Source organism: Daphnia pulicaria, chromosome 11 (genome assembly GCF_021234035.1).
Source record: "Daphnia pulicaria isolate SC F1-1A chromosome 11, SC_F0-13Bv2, whole genome shotgun sequence".
NCBI lineage: Eukaryota > Metazoa > Arthropoda > Branchiopoda > Diplostraca > Daphniidae > Daphnia > Daphnia pulicaria.
The window spans coordinates 2,095,705-2,109,908 of NC_060923.1; the positions used below are offsets into that span (position 1 = coordinate 2,095,705).

At 43.0% G+C, this 14,204-nt stretch overlaps 3 protein-coding genes and 1 long non-coding RNA gene across 9 annotated transcripts; 1 reads left to right on the forward strand and 3 right to left on the reverse strand.

Annotated features, from left to right (window-relative positions):
* Positions 1–25: 25 nt before the first annotated feature.
* Positions 26–6,690, reverse strand: LOC124315110 (inositol hexakisphosphate and diphosphoinositol-pentakisphosphate kinase-like). 6 transcript variants are annotated; one of them, XM_046780518.1, is made up of 26 exons: positions 6,243–6,384; positions 6,012–6,084; positions 5,547–5,771; positions 5,348–5,488; positions 5,195–5,285; positions 5,085–5,119; positions 4,848–4,967; positions 4,687–4,788; positions 4,429–4,619; positions 4,176–4,370; positions 4,030–4,116; positions 3,774–3,965; positions 3,618–3,703; positions 3,418–3,540; positions 3,002–3,224; positions 2,733–2,941; positions 2,490–2,658; positions 2,218–2,427; positions 2,039–2,153; positions 1,849–1,982; positions 1,681–1,780; positions 1,351–1,619; positions 1,086–1,288; positions 906–965; positions 466–753; positions 26–399 (listed from the first exon to the last, which is right to left on the reverse strand). In XM_046780518.1, exons 3-26 carry the CDS (start codon positions 5,703–5,705, stop codon positions 290–292), a joined length of 3,612 nt encoding a protein of 1,203 aa, XP_046636474.1. In that variant the 5' UTR covers positions 5,706–5,771; positions 6,012–6,084; positions 6,243–6,384; the 3' UTR covers positions 26–289. The 6 variants fall into 6 exon arrangements, with proteins under 6 accessions (XP_046636474.1, XP_046636476.1, XP_046636472.1 ...); XM_046780520.1 differs by having other exon boundaries at positions 6,012–6,043; positions 6,243–6,368; XM_046780516.1 differs by lacking the exon at positions 6,012–6,084 and having other exon boundaries at positions 4,176–4,358; positions 6,243–6,690.
* A 541-nt stretch (positions 6,691–7,231) lies between these two features.
* LOC124315776 lies at positions 7,232–7,787 on the reverse strand. The gene is made up of 2 exons (XR_006911663.1): positions 7,581–7,787; positions 7,232–7,517 (listed from the first exon to the last, which is right to left on the reverse strand). It is a non-coding gene; the product is annotated as an uncharacterized LOC124315776 (long non-coding RNA).
* Positions 7,788–8,464: 677 nt separating this feature from the next.
* LOC124316019 (retinal homeobox protein Rx-like) lies at positions 8,465–12,243 on the forward strand. Its single transcript, XM_046781755.1, has 5 exons — positions 8,465–9,080; positions 9,147–9,817; positions 9,881–9,976; positions 11,241–11,436; positions 11,717–12,243. The coding sequence occupies exons 1-5, from the start codon at positions 8,465–8,467 to the stop codon at positions 11,905–11,907; spliced, it is 1,770 nt and encodes a 589-aa protein (XP_046637711.1). The 3' UTR covers positions 11,908–12,243.
* LOC124315339 (glutaryl-CoA dehydrogenase, mitochondrial-like) lies at positions 12,212–14,164 on the reverse strand. The gene is made up of 6 exons (XM_046780964.1): positions 14,040–14,164; positions 13,716–13,840; positions 13,515–13,649; positions 13,217–13,450; positions 12,566–13,148; positions 12,212–12,493 (listed from the first exon to the last, which is right to left on the reverse strand). The coding sequence occupies exons 2-6, from the start codon at positions 13,837–13,839 to the stop codon at positions 12,259–12,261; spliced, it is 1,311 nt and encodes a 436-aa protein (XP_046636920.1). The 5' UTR covers position 13,840; positions 14,040–14,164; the 3' UTR covers positions 12,212–12,258.
* Between the last annotated feature and the right edge of the window lie 40 nt (positions 14,165–14,204).

Genomic DNA, 14,204 nt, shown 5'->3' on the forward strand with positions numbered 1-14,204 from the left:
TTATTCTGTAGAATCACTGCAATGGATTTTTGATTGGCAGTTTATTTTCTTTTACTGTTTTCATGCCAAACGAGGGTAACTAAATGAATCACTAAACAGACGATTGGGAATACGGAACAGTGACGCTTAACTTTTAAAGAGCATCTACAAGGAATTTAAACATGTTGCACCATGTTCTGTAATGCTCCTTGTAGCACGACTCGTTATAACCAAACTATCATTCAACGATTAGACAACGGTGACTTACCTAAAGAACCTTGTCAACAGAACCGAAAATCTCGAAATTAAATTACAAGTCTTTAAATGGATTACTGGTGACCACCCCTGGTAAAGGACTACAGAGAGGCTGTAACGTGGTCATTTGTTCAAGGAACTGATCCAGCTGTTTTAAAGACAATCCTTTTAACGAAAATAATAAACAATATAAATAAAATGTAAGGAAAAATAAATGTTAACGATAATAACCGTTGTGAAGTGTCTCGAGAGGGCGTATGGCAGGTACGCCCACAGAAACGCAAGGGTCTATGGCTGCCAAATTGGCCAAACCGAGACCCATTGCCGTTCCGGTTGATGGCAAGATGGCTGTTAATTCAGGTGCGCTGGAGCTTCCACTAATGACAGCTGTGCTGAATAGGGCGGGATGCTGGTGCTGATGTTGGCTAAGTTTGCGTTTGGCAACTACCGATTGGCGCTGAGTCATCAAGACGTTCAAATGGCCAGGAATCGAGTGACGATGGCGTCGTAGATCGGAATCTAAACAGGATTCAATCTTATAGTTGGTTTGAAATTTGTTTTGGTTCCACAAAAGCGCGGAGAGCATACAACACAGCACATTACAAATTGCACAAGAATTGCCAAGGCACCAAAAACTAATTGGCAAATAACACTGATTAAGGTAGCGATACCTTCATCCAAATCTAGGGACCTGGTCGGCGCGGCAACGCCAACACCACTGATGGTGTGTGCTGCATTCCCCACAGTGAACAAAGATTATAAATAATGTCGTGGTATAAGTTTCATTCGTATGCGTTTGTTAGCGACAATCTCTATACGAAGGTACCATAGAAAACGGGAAATGGTCAAACCTTTTGCTCTCGGACCCTGCGGTTCAAAATCGGGAGATTTGCTGACTCGATAGGAGCGTGGTGGAGTGTGCTGGCTTGCACAACTACTATTGCTACTGTTCATTATTAGACCACCGGGGACATCCATCAGTGAAGGCGATGAATTCGATGTTGGCGGGAAACTCAAATGAGGACTATCCAATGGATTCCTTCCAGGCGAGTTCCTTAATAGCAGAAATCGTTGCTTTCAATTACTGACCAATTAAAAATAAAAATGTGAAGTTACCTTATCGGAATAGGTTCCGATGTAATTATCGGAATTTTCAAAGTATTCGGAGGTGTTATCGACGGACTTTCAGATCCAGATGAAGTTCTTGATGTACGCACCGGAACAGACAGATTGAGGAAGGAATGTTTCGGCTGTTCTGAATGATCCACTACGTCTGCAATATCAAGATCCTCTTCTTCAATCCGTGTGCAATTAGGCGAACAAACCGAGTTCGATCCGGGTGGAATTGAAGTAGGGCAGCTCTTGTTAGGCGATGTTTCGGTTGGCTGCACACCAAAAGGATTAAATAAGAAATAGGTTGAATTTAACGGAATTTGTATGACTTACGCTCGAGTTTCTGTGATGGGTACGGAATCCTGGCCCAGGAGGTAAATTCTTTTGCACACAACAATTGACACCGGGTGAAAAATGTAACTCAACATGAAATCTGTAAAGAGTAATTAATTGTTTTCGATGAATTTTAAGAAACCTCACAGAAACCAAATATTCTTTCACCTTTGCTCGGATGTGGGATCCTTTGTTTGGTCTTCATAGAGCATTATAACCACTTGGGACATGTAGTTGAGTTCCGATATTTGACTTACGTATTCCATAGCACGACGCCACTGTTCATCAGCACCTTCCCCTCCCTATATTAATCACAATTCAAATGTATTCACAATGTTTCACTTAAGTATGTAAATACCTCTACCAATCCACCGAAACGGAGTACCGTCAACAATGAGTGCAAATGGCTCTCACTGGTGAAGTACAACCTCGTACGAACGTGCCTGCCAGGGCTGGAAACGCCATGCGAATATCTGAATAAACGATTAAAATCATTAATAATAAACTGTTCGAAAAGCCAGTGTTCACAATCAAAACCTGGGATCGAGGCGGTTAACAGATTCGTCCGACATTGGCAAGTCCTCTTCAATGTTGCGTTGCAAATCAGCACGTATTTTTCGCATTAATGGATTGCATATTCCTTGTCCAATGGCCAATTTATCTTGATCTGAAAGGCCGTATTCTTGCGGTATCACGACGTCAGCAAGAGCTTTAACTAGCATGTACAGTTCTTGTGCGTGATTGAACCTAAATTAATCTTTAGTTAGGAACTGAATCAAGTAAAACAGTTGAAACTATGAATAAATTACTTCAGGGCCGCTTGATTATGCTGGATATCATACTTGATACAGTCGTAAATATCGGGAATTTTAGATATGTCAAACTCGAAGGGATTTTCGCTAAGCTTGAAATCTTTTTCTAGTTTACCCCAACGCCTGGCCATCAGTTCCCATGTTTCGCCGTGATACAACATGCCATCTGCATTTGGAAACAAATGAATGAAAAGGAAATGAAATGCGGTTTCAATTTAAAAAGAATCCAACTAGACATACTCTTTGTTTTAGGATCATCGCGTTTGGACCGGACAATTTCGACTAACTTGCAGACTAGTTCATACACTTTGACGCAACACTGAACGGGATTCCCGATGACATGAAGAGCGGCTTCAATCGATCGCGCTCCGCACGGATTAATCTCGCGATGTTCATTTTCGGTTAGTTCACGGTCCATTTGCAGTAACTCTTGAAGACGCGATTTCACCCTGTAAGAAAAGGAAGAAGGTTACGAATGTTCTAGAAAACAAGTGACGCAATTCATTTACATGTGTTGCAGACTAGAAGCTTCACCGTCATTATCTAGTAATCCATTGGTATTGGCCGATTTGACCATTTGGAACAAAATGGGAGTTAGCTCCCCCTCGAGAGCTAGCAAACCTTTTGCGAAAGCTGCTGCTGTCATTTGTACTCGACCTTCATCTGACGCATAGATTTTTAAATCATGGCGATAAGTCGAGTGCAAACGAAGCAGTCCCAATCCCTGATTGCCTGCATTCGTGAACAACAAACCCAGATTAGAAATGTATAGAATTAAGACGGAACAGAAAGACGAAACAGAAAGACGAAACAACGAGTGACACACGACTAAAGACAAGACAAAAATAAACTAACTGCAATGCATACTAAACCAAATGTAAGGTCTGGGGGCATTGATATTTAAATTGGAAAAACGTAAAACGACCTTGACCTCCTGGATACATGCAACGGAAAATGCGCCCAAGCTCTTCTGCTTGCACTCTTCCGGCTGGAGTAAGTTCTCCGCCCCATTTCAGTATTAGTAGCAAAGACGGTTCATTGTGTGTGTCTGTGAAATGATTTGCAAAACAATATTTTAACTGCATGATTACTGAAAACTAAGTTAGTTAACTCGCATGGAAATACCTTCCTCACTGCAGCCCGATTGTGGTCTACCACGGGGTTGGTATTTGAGTTGAACTTTTCGGTTAATACCTGAAAAGTGGCCATACCTTTAAAGATAAAATCACCAATTAATATAAAATTAGTTTTCCAGAGTAAATAAACGAAATAAGACTGTACATTTCTAGAACAGTTTTGAGTTGTTCTAATTTTCCGCGCTTTTCTTCTAGTTCCCGATCAGCTGAACCAGCTTCTACTTCTGATAAGAGAAAGCGGGCTATATCGAGTACTTCCTGCAGTTGTGCAGGTTTTTTTAGTTTTAAATGGCGTCCATTGACTTCGGATTCGTATGAGGACCATAGAGCAAAAAATCTACAAATAAATTGTGAAGGATTAAAGTTTTCTTGAGCATAATGAATTATGTTTTCTCTTTTACCTGGGATGACGAACTTCCATTTTCATTTTCTGCTTCGGCGTCCGATCTCCGTGACGAATGACGGCCACAACACAACGCAATTCCATCCTGGCAAAAATGAAATCCTGATTAATTATCTTTTCGATTTTTTCGCTGAAATCATTTACATCTTGCCAAAAGTCGTAGGCACTATCGGTGGGTCATCGAGCTGGAAAGGCAGAGCCCACGGAATATGCAAAGTGGGCGCCAAACGACGTAAAATCATATTTCCAAGAATCCTGGCGCAATCGTCGTAGTATTTCGCCGAATTTTTAACAAAACTAAAGCCATTGACATCACAAACGAACGACCTGCCATTCGCCCTAACCAAGATACTTTAATTGAGCATTAATAATAAACAGCACGTCATTAGGATATTACCTCAAGAGGTCAAAGCCGCAGACGGTTTGATTGAAGGCAAGACAAACTTTACGAGCAATCAATTTCTCGAGATTGGATAAAATAACTGGATATCGTATTTCTTTCCCCTCGTGATCACGTTCCACCTTGCCGTCTAGCGCAGGGGATTTCCGCGCTTCAGCGTGGGCATAATCTGGGCCCACGGTATAAACCTTAAATGAAAAACATCCACCAATTACAGTTGTTGTGATATATCGGGTGTCTGTTGGAGATAAATACCTTGACATCAGCTCCATCAGTTGGTATGAAATCTTCGTAGATATACGATCCATTCTTGCGCACTTTTGACTCGGGTGAGTAGACGCTGCTCCGACTTCCAATCTAAAATGCAGTCAACAATGAAATTGACCTTGGTTAACATTTTAAAGTTTGATTCTAACTTTGCGGAATAGACGCTGGGATCCGCCACCAGCCGAAGTCGGATAATAAATGTAAATATTGTGGTCTTCCGCTGAAACAGGTTTTTCAACAAATGGTTTGTTGAAAACTATCCCGTTAACCTTTAAGTCAGTTATTTCGAAAAAGATTAGATTACATTATTATAATAAATATTACAATAATTTATAAATATTGTAATAATTATATATAAATAAAAGGATAACAATAAATTCGTTAACCTCGACGTGATCCTCTGATTCGATCAGCGAGTGTTCTGAGTAAATTGCAAAATAAATAATTGTTCAGTTTCATCGCAATGATTTTGATTTTTTTTTAAATATGAACTTACGGCTTGGATCTGGAGAATCTCGATCTAGGATAGCAAAGCGAGGTAAAGCGATCCCGGCCCTCCGCAAGATCCCATAAACTTTTCTGCGATCCTGCGTACGATTTAGTTAATATACTGAATTTTAGAAACAAATAGTTCATTGAATTCCCTAACCTGCAGATCAAATTGTTTTCGCAAATTGTTGATCGTATATGGGCGAACAAGCTCGGCGTAAGCCACAGCTTTGTCCAATGGAAAGCCTTTTGAATGGAACGATATCAAACAGTCACAGACTGGCCATTTGTCAACGGGCTCCTGAGAGTTAAAACGTTATTTTGATATAAGATCAACTAGCAGAAAATGACATGAATACCTTCAAGATGGTTTCCTCAGGAAAGATTATTGTTTTAATGTAATCAAATTCATCGAGTCTTGCCAAAATTTCTCTCATCGGTTTCGAATTAGACTTTTTTGCCATGGCACAAATGCCGGCCACGACCTGCTTACCGGTGTCAACGTATTCCTTTTCCATTCTTCCCAATAGAGGATCCAGATCACTGCCAAATAAATCGTCAGGACATTCCTGGCATTCTTCACCCTGATTGCAGGAAACAAACAAACGGTTAATACACGTTTCACTGAAATCCGGGATCAACTCCCATGCATCAGCACACTCAAAACTTTCTGTTGAGATTGTAATGATATATAATACAATTGTAAAAATGCCCTTCACCAAATTTAAATAATAACATGGCATAGAGAATTAGAGAAATGAGGAGAAAAATGTGGGCAAAAGTGAAGGGAAACTAAACAGGAAAATAAAACAAAATATGGTTACCAATCAGTCAGGATTGGAAAGGTCCACTAGAGCTGTGTCCAAAAGAAAACCCAAGCTTTTAAACTCTGACAGACTGAGGAAGAAGCACCAAAAAACATAAAAACCAGCAACAGAAAGAGAAGATTATGGTAATAACAAAAATATTTGTACAGGCCAAAAAATAGGAACAAGACAAACGATGAAAAATAAAATTAAAAAGTAATACTACAACATCGCTGGACATGTTCTAACCTTCTGGAGGCAAATTGGGCAGTTTGGGTGAAAAGTTCTCGTTGGTGAACTAGCCGAAGTGTAGACGTATTCATAGGTTGTGGGCAGTGTATCACTTGCAAGCCCAGCTTCGTTTGCTAAAGTAGCACTTGCTCCTTCGGACTCGTCGCCGATATAGAAAGAGGCAGCCTTTAAGCCTTGATATCCCACTTCCAGTTCTTTATACGACATAGTTATTTGCTAAACCAAGAACATGCTGCCATTGTAAATAAACGCTTCCTCTATGATTGGAATAATAATTAACCAGTTCTCAGAGTGACAGGAATTTTAACTTGCACAATCAACTAGGGAATGGAAAACTACGTTGGGTAAGGAAATCGTGAAGGAAATATTTAGTAATCTAACAATCCAACATCGATAGCACCAACGAGCACGAACAACACAATAATAACATTCAGAAAGTAGGCCACCTACTGGCAAACTGAACTTAAATTTAGTCTGCAGTCAAAGAGGTTACTTCGTCTGCCGGTAGGGCAAAACGCCATCTAGTAGTCAATTGTGTAATGTAGTAGTCGTTTAAATTGTAATGGCGCTAAATCATCTATTTCGAAACCAGCAAAACCAATCTTTACATTTTTGCTAATAACTTTAGAGGCAATCTTTTCATGTTCCTTGGAAATTGAAATTATTGCATTTCTATTGTTGATATTGATAAAATTCAGATAAGTAAGGGCTTATTCTGTGTTGCAATCCTGTTGGAAACAGCACATTAGTAATTTGAATACCAGCAGAACTGTGCAAGTAGCAGCAATAATAAAACTTTCTTGCACTCTAAGTAAGTGTAGATTTAGAAGCTCTAAAATATGACATTAAGGAGAGCATAAGAAATCCCAAGACTTTCCAAAAGCGTCCACTATAAGGTACTTTGCATTGAGGAGCCTTTTTTTTTGTTGAAGATTTAAGATAGCATAGAATTAAATTTTTAATTACGGTAGTTTCTCTTCAAATAATTCAATAAAGAAAAACTTCGAATTTTGTATTGTTTCAAATGGTGTTTAGACAAAACGATAAAGACATTTTGGGGAAAAGTGCACACACCTTATTAATTGTGCTTTTCATCTTGCGTCTTTTTCTTAATCTCAATTCAGCTAAATCCGTGTGAAGTGGCAGCCCTTTCATTTCACTCAATTCAATTCTTTATCCGAACGTCAAATTCTTGGTTTTCCATTCCACATCATGTGCCAACATTACCGAAAAACCAAATGAATTGAAAAATAAAATGCCCAGTTGACAGACCTAAAATTTAAAAAAATCAACAATTTGTCACGAATCAAAGTTTCAGTTATACTCTGAATTTACTTGCGTGCGTTACATCAGCTACATCTTCCCGAGTAGTTCAACGAGACGTTTGCACGCGTCCACTGGACGGCCATCGTTTAAGCGTCCTCTTAGTCAGTAAAGGCAGCGATCTCACGCACGACGTCGGCGCCGATGACAGCACGGAGAAGCTGCCGGACAACGTTGGAACCAATGGAAAGGAATCAAACCGCCCCCCGTTCAGCGATTGGTCACATCTCCGCCGCCGGAATAGAGTAAAGGGGAGGAGTTTTGATTCGGGGTAGAGCACTAGGAAATGGTGTGCTAGCTGCGGGTATAAGGAAGGAGTTGATTGAATTAAGGCCGATAAGAGGAATTTAGCGGCTGTTGTTGTCCACCCGTTGAAGCAGCTTGTGTGCTCGCCCTCGTTTGTCCGCGTTTTCCTTGGCAGTGGGGAGCAGCTAGTTAGCTGTTTTGGCCAGCAGCAGTACACATATACCAAAGAGTATTACAAGAGCTTTAAAGGCAGCAAGTACTGTACTGCCGCCGCTACCTTGAAGCGTCTCTCTCCTCAGTCTCGTCCCCCTTTCGCTCTCAACCAGATCAGCGTTGCTTAACTTGATTTCATTATTGCATTAGCTTTTCTGTATCATCGGCGGCCGCTGCGGCTATAATTGAATATGGTGCCAATTTGACAGCGCTCGAACAGTAAACCCCCACCACCAGACTAGCTCTCTCTCAGCCACCACCTTGAAGCAGCGCGTTAAACGAGTTTTGGCTAATCAAATTCAAAACATTTCTCTCTCCAGCAGAGTGGGGTGTCTTCCTACTGTACACAACAACCTCCCACCACCACCACCACCACCACCACCACCGGGAAAAATAGCAGTGAATCAATCTCGACTTGATTTGATTTCCACGCGAAAATGGATTACGCAAGTGGAACTTCTTACGTGTCGGCCATCTCGTCGGCAGCCGCTGCTGCCGCTGCCGCTGCCGCCGGACTTGCCCAGCATTTCAACAGCCCGTCGACTTGCCACTTTTCACCATCCGATCAGCAACAGGAACAAGTGACGACGTCTCCGGCGGAGCAGCAATCCTCTTCGACGCTGCCGCTACTCCACTCATCGCATCACCATCCGCATTTGTTGATCCATCACCACCAGTCGAATTATTCCGACGATTTGATCGCACCGCCGTCGCCGTCGACTTCGTCGTCGACTTTGCTGTCACATCCGTCGTCGTCGTTGACGTCGTCATTGTCGTCGCATCTGTACGGATCGTCGCATCATCAGCGATACAATTCCGCCGCCAGCACACCTCTCCTCGTTTCATCGGCGACGACTTCATCCAACAGCAGCAATTCGCTGACGACGGCCGTTTCATTGTTCGGCGGAAGTGCCGGAACTGGTTTTCACGGCAACGGATTTTCATCTTCTTTGTCGCCGACGTCGACGTCTCGAGTCTCTTCGTCGACCACCGCCAATTACAGCAGCGGAGGATCTTCCTTCTTTCCTCCGCCCAATGGCATCCATTTCCAAGGTAAATTTTAAAAATCCGGAATTAAAAATAGTTAATTGTCAAATGTATAAAACCGGAATCATTTAGGAGGTTACCGGATGTATCCGACGTCTTTGGGGTCTTCCTCCCAACATCCGCAGAACCAGAATCTTCACCAGCAGCAATCCAACAATCCGCACCATCAGCTTCATCCGTCGCAAACTTCCGGATCTTCCCCCAGCGATAATTCCTCCTCTTCTTTCCTGACGAGCATGGGATTGGCTAATGTCATGTCAATCGGCCAACACAACACGTCGTCGTCATCCACTTCGCCAATCCACCAGCAGCAGCAACAACAGCAACAACAACATTCGACCGTTTCGCCATCTCCGTCGTCTTCAGCGGCCGGATTCGACGGAAGTCAACACCAACTCCACGGTCAGCAATCGAATCAGAATCAACAGCAACATCACGGACAGCAACACCACGGCGGATACCATCACCACCATCACGGACTAGTTTCGCCATCCATGAGCCTGGGAGCTTATCCGACATCGTCCAGTGTAGGCCACCATCATCATCCGGGCATTTCTACCGCTGCTGGATCACATCACCATCCATCCATTAGCGGCCTACCCGGTCTTCCGGGTCTCTCGCATCACCAGCAGGGGCACCATCACCACCACCACGTCGGTTCCTTGTCCGTGTCGTCGTTGCAGCAAGCGGAAAAACGGAAGCAGCGACGCATCCGCACCACCTTCACATCCTCCCAACTCAAGGTAACCAAATTTCCAACTGTATAAAATTCAATTCAATTGATTTCATTATTGATTAATGTCCAGGAACTGGAAAGAGCATTTCAAGAGACCCACTATCCGGACATTTACACCCGCGAAGAGATTGCCATCCGCATAGATCTCACCGAAGCTCGAGTCCAGGTTAGTCCAGGGGCCTATCTAGTAATAGCAAAATGTCATTATTATCTCGAGTGTTCAGTTCTCCCCTCTTATCATTTTTGCTCTTTTTTGACGCACACTGCACGCGCCATTAAATCCATTGAGACTCACCACACTCCCTCCCCCCTTGTCTGCAATCATGCGTGACGCTTTTTCCATCCAGGAGAGAGCGTGTGTGCTCCTCGATGGCGTGTGCGTGTGGCCTTTGTCACTCGAGAAAAAAAGGAATTGTATAATCATTCGAAATTTCCAACTCTGTTTGATATTGCTGGTTGGACTTGAAAGATTTTCGAGTGAGCCAATCATCATCCCAGTGTCAATCGATCCATTAGCTAATAGCTCGAACAAGTGGAATAAAAAAAGGGGCCATGAAAACCGCATGGACCGGTTATTCCCACGAAAGTGGAACCAATTCCCGAAAGGATTTGTTGATCCTGATGATTATTGGATTGGTCATCCTCCTCCACCTCTTTTACTACTACTAGACTACTAGGCCAGTCGAGTAGAAAATAACTCGAATGTCGCGTGTCCAGGACACACCCTTTGAAGTTGATTTCTCCTCTCGGGAATTTCCGGGAACTTATCTTTTCATCCATACATTAAATTCCTAGCGAAATCAATTCCAAAATAATCATAAAACGATTAGAGAAACAAAAAAATCTCACATATGGCCGAGCAAACAAAGAAAGAAAAGTAAAAGTCAATAGTCACCTAGAGGTGATTGATTGATCGGATGGCCCAAAAATGAGCCACTCGTCTATAATGTGCGACTATACATGTATAGTGTGGAGAAAGGGGGAGGAGGGGACGATGAATAGAGACATCTTGTAAAATTGAAAGAGATACAACAACAACAGCAACAACACGACCCCTCCTCCTCCTGGAACCCAGAAAAAAAAAAGATATTGAAAACGATCCTGTTGTGAACAGTGTCACGACAGATGGCATGAAAACAGACTAGTAGCCAACAAGGGTGAAAAACCCCATGTGGTCGTAAAGGCTATATAGACTCGGGTGTGTGCGGATGCTGTGTGCACTTCATAATAGCACCATCAACTCCCCTCCTTACCCAATGTGTTACGATTGACGCGATCCTACTTTGCTGTAGTTTTTGTTGACACACACATGTGATATGTATCCGACGCAGTGCGGAACTAATGGTCGAGATGTACATCACGCTCGGTTGAGAAGGCCATCTGACACTGTTTTTTTTTTCTCTCTAATGTTAAATGGATTAAAAAAAAAGGTTTGGTTCCAAAATCGGCGAGCTAAATTCCGGAAACAGGAGCGATTGACGCAACAGAAATCATCTTCGTCGGATAACAACGGCGGCAAGGACGGAAATCACCAAAGTCCAGGCGATGCCAAAGAAAGTCGTGGATCTTCATCCGCTGGATCGTCGGCTGAATCTCCCCGTGATCTCGACATTAAACCCCAAATGGGTAAGTAAACAAAATAATTACATTCAATTACACCCCCAAAAACAAACAACAAAAAATCCAGGCTACTAATGGATGGGCAATTAAAGCTCTTGACGGCGGCGGCGGATGCCCAAGCAAATTAGCAGCCACAAGTTCCACCGCAGCACTGCGGAAGCCGAACGAAAATCTAATTAGAAACCACGCCCTCCTTAAGCTTTTTGACTTTTCTTTGTTTTATACTCTCGACTGACTGACTGACTAACTAAAGAAAAGAGATTGACTCTGAAATTGATTGTGACAGGAGAGCGAACCGAGAGCAACACTACCTGGAGCGCCGGATTGAATTCGCCGCCGGAATCACCGCCAGTCGAAGCCTCACCCATCACTAATCCACGTTCATCCGCGGGAGGGGGAAGTAATAACAACAAGGCCATTATCAATTTATCCGCTTTCGGTAATTCATTCACTCACCTGGCAGTCAATCCATTTTAAAAAGGCGGAAATGGAGGAATCTTGTAAACAAACAAACAAAAAAATAATAATAATAATTAAATTTAAAAAAATTTCTTCAAATTGATTCACAAAAAAAAAAGTTAAGTTCCGCTATGCAAAAAATTCCGGCACCCAAATTTCCAATTCAAAATTTTGAGTTGTTTTTTGAAAAATTCTCTTTTTTCTCACTTTTCCTTTTGTATTTTTTCTTTCTCTCATCTCGATGTGCGCGCACCAATACACTCTATACAAAAGCCCAAGTGCGGATTCATATAATTGATTCCAAAAAGCGTATTATTAAATGTTTGTTTGGTTATTTTTACAATTAAAAAATGGGGGGAGAAAAAAATATTAACCCGATCCGCTAAAAGCTTGAAGGCCAGTAATGGCACGGCCTAGAATAAGGGCGTGAATATCGTGAGTGCCTTCGTAGGTATTGACGGCTTCCAAGTTCATGACGTGTCGGATGATGTGGTACTCGTCCGAAATTCCGTTGCCACCCAACATATCTCGGCAGGCCCGGGCAATGTCCAGCGACTTGCCGCAAGAATTCCGCTTCAATAGCGAAATCATGTCGGGCGTGACTCTGTAATTCGACAAGTTGATAATCAATGATCGATTTGAATACATCGAATTGCATTACAAATGTCAAACTCACAGTCCGTTGTCCTTGAGACGGCCGACTTGGATGCAGCCCTGAAGGGCCAGCGCGATTTCGGTCATGGCGTCAGCCATTTTCTTCTGGATGAGTTGAGTAGCGGCCAGAGGACGACCGAATTGTTGTCGCTGGAGAGTGTAGTCACGGGCGGCTGCCAGGCAGAATTCGGCAGCTCCTAGTGTGCCCCAAGCGATTCCGTAACGGGCGCTGTTGAGGCAACTGAACGGACCTTTTAGGCCGTGAACTTTGGGTAGCATGTTGGACTCGGGTATGACGACGTCTTCCAACATGATCATGCCGGTGGTAGAAGCTCGAAGAGAGAATTTGCCTTCGATTTTAGGCGTGGTGAATCCTTTGGTGCCTCGTTCGACCAGGAATCCTCGGATCCTGTTGCCCTCGTCCAGCGATTTGGCCCAGACGACGGCGACATCGGCGATGGGGCTGTTGGTGATCCAAGTTTTGCTTCCGTTGAGAATGTAAACGCCCGCCTTGGCGTCGTGTTTGGCTTTGGTTTCCATTCCGGCAGGATCGCTGCCGTGATTGGGCTCGGTCAAACCGAAGCAGCCCACCAACTCTCCCTTGGCTTCAATGGGGACAAAGAAATTCAAAAGTGAAGGGTCGAGAGAACATTATTTGGCACGAGATTTCTACCAAGTTTGGGAAGAAACTTCTCCTTTTGCTCGGTGGTTCCGAAGGCGTCGATGGGGTACATGACTAATGAGGACTGGACACTGAAGGCGGAACGGTAGCTCGAGTCCACTCGCTCCACCTCCCTGGCCAACAAGCCATAAGCTACAGATGAGGCCCCAGCACAGCCATATCCCTCAATTGTTGGCCCCAAGACGCCAAGCTCTCCCATCTCTTGCATGATTTCTCGATGGAAAACTTTTGGAGACAAACTTTATCATCTTAGACACACCAACGATTCCATGGATGTGAATATTTCTACCTTCATGTCTGTTGGCCATTGTGATGCGAGGCATGAGCTTTTCCTGGCAGTAGGTCTTGAAACTGTCCCGCATCATTATCTCATCTTCAGTCAGTTGAGATTCCAAGTTCAGGGGATCACGCCAGTCAAACGCAACTGGAAAACATCAGCACCCAAGGTCAGTGAATGTGTTCCCCATTTTGGTTAATGGAAAACATTTACCTTTCTCTGCTGACTTGGGTTTGGTTTCATAAACTTTCGTCTGAGCTGCTGTGCTCTGGAACCTGACACAAGCCAAGTTGACGGGCCTGATGACGGAAAAAGCAAAACGCATTCCGGATGCCATTCTAATAAACAAACCAGGAATGAAACAACCAATCTTGCTCACTAAAAGCCCTAGGCAACAAAGTTACATAACCTCATCTACAATAGTTTTATTCACTAGAATAATCTTGAGATATTCATGACAAATTTATAATGATTTCTATCGACTAAAATTTGTCTTTTTACTCAATTGAACTAAAGAAAAGAAAATTAAATGTGTACTTAAGAACGATTGGATATCCTTCGTCGAATCGTCGTGACTATTATGGTTATATCAGAGCTAGTTATATTACGTCTGCACTTGCGTGACAACGTTGCCACTTATTCGGATTGGCGAAGTTACAGAAAAAATTGCGCATCCATTCTTCAACAAAATGATAAAACATT

Coding starts and splice junctions, on each gene's coding strand:
- LOC124316019 (XM_046781755.1), top strand. CDS start 8,465: ATGGATTACGCAAGTGGAACTTCTTACGTGTCGGCCATCTCGTCGGCA. Junction 9,081..9,146: donor CAATGGCATCCATTTCCAAG/GTAAATTTTAAA, acceptor GGAATCATTTAG/GAGGTTACCGGATGTATCCG. Junction 9,977..11,240: donor TCACCGAAGCTCGAGTCCAG/GTTAGTCCAGGG, acceptor TTAAAAAAAAAG/GTTTGGTTCCAAAATCGGCG.
- LOC124315339 (XM_046780964.1), bottom strand. CDS start 13,839: ATGGCATCCGGAATGCGTTTTGCTTTTTCCGTCATCAGGCCCGTCAAC. Junction 13,451..13,514: donor AATGGCCAACAGACATGAAG/GTAGAAATATTC, acceptor TGTCTCCAAAAG/TTTTCCATCGAGAAATCATG. Junction 12,494..12,565: donor CGTCTCAAGGACAACGGACT/GTGAGTTTGACA, acceptor GTCGAATTACAG/AGTCACGCCCGACATGATTT.
- LOC124315110 (XM_046780514.1), bottom strand. CDS start 6,452: ATGTCGTATAAAGAACTGGAAGTGGGATATCAAGGCTTAAAGGCTGCC. Junction 5,120..5,194: donor AGATTCTCCAGATCCAAGCC/GTAAGTTCATAT, acceptor CAATTTACTCAG/AACACTCGCTGATCGAATCA. Junction 4,968..5,084: donor AATCAGAGGATCACGTCGAG/GTTAACGAATTT, acceptor ACTGACTTAAAG/GTTAACGGGATAGTTTTCAA.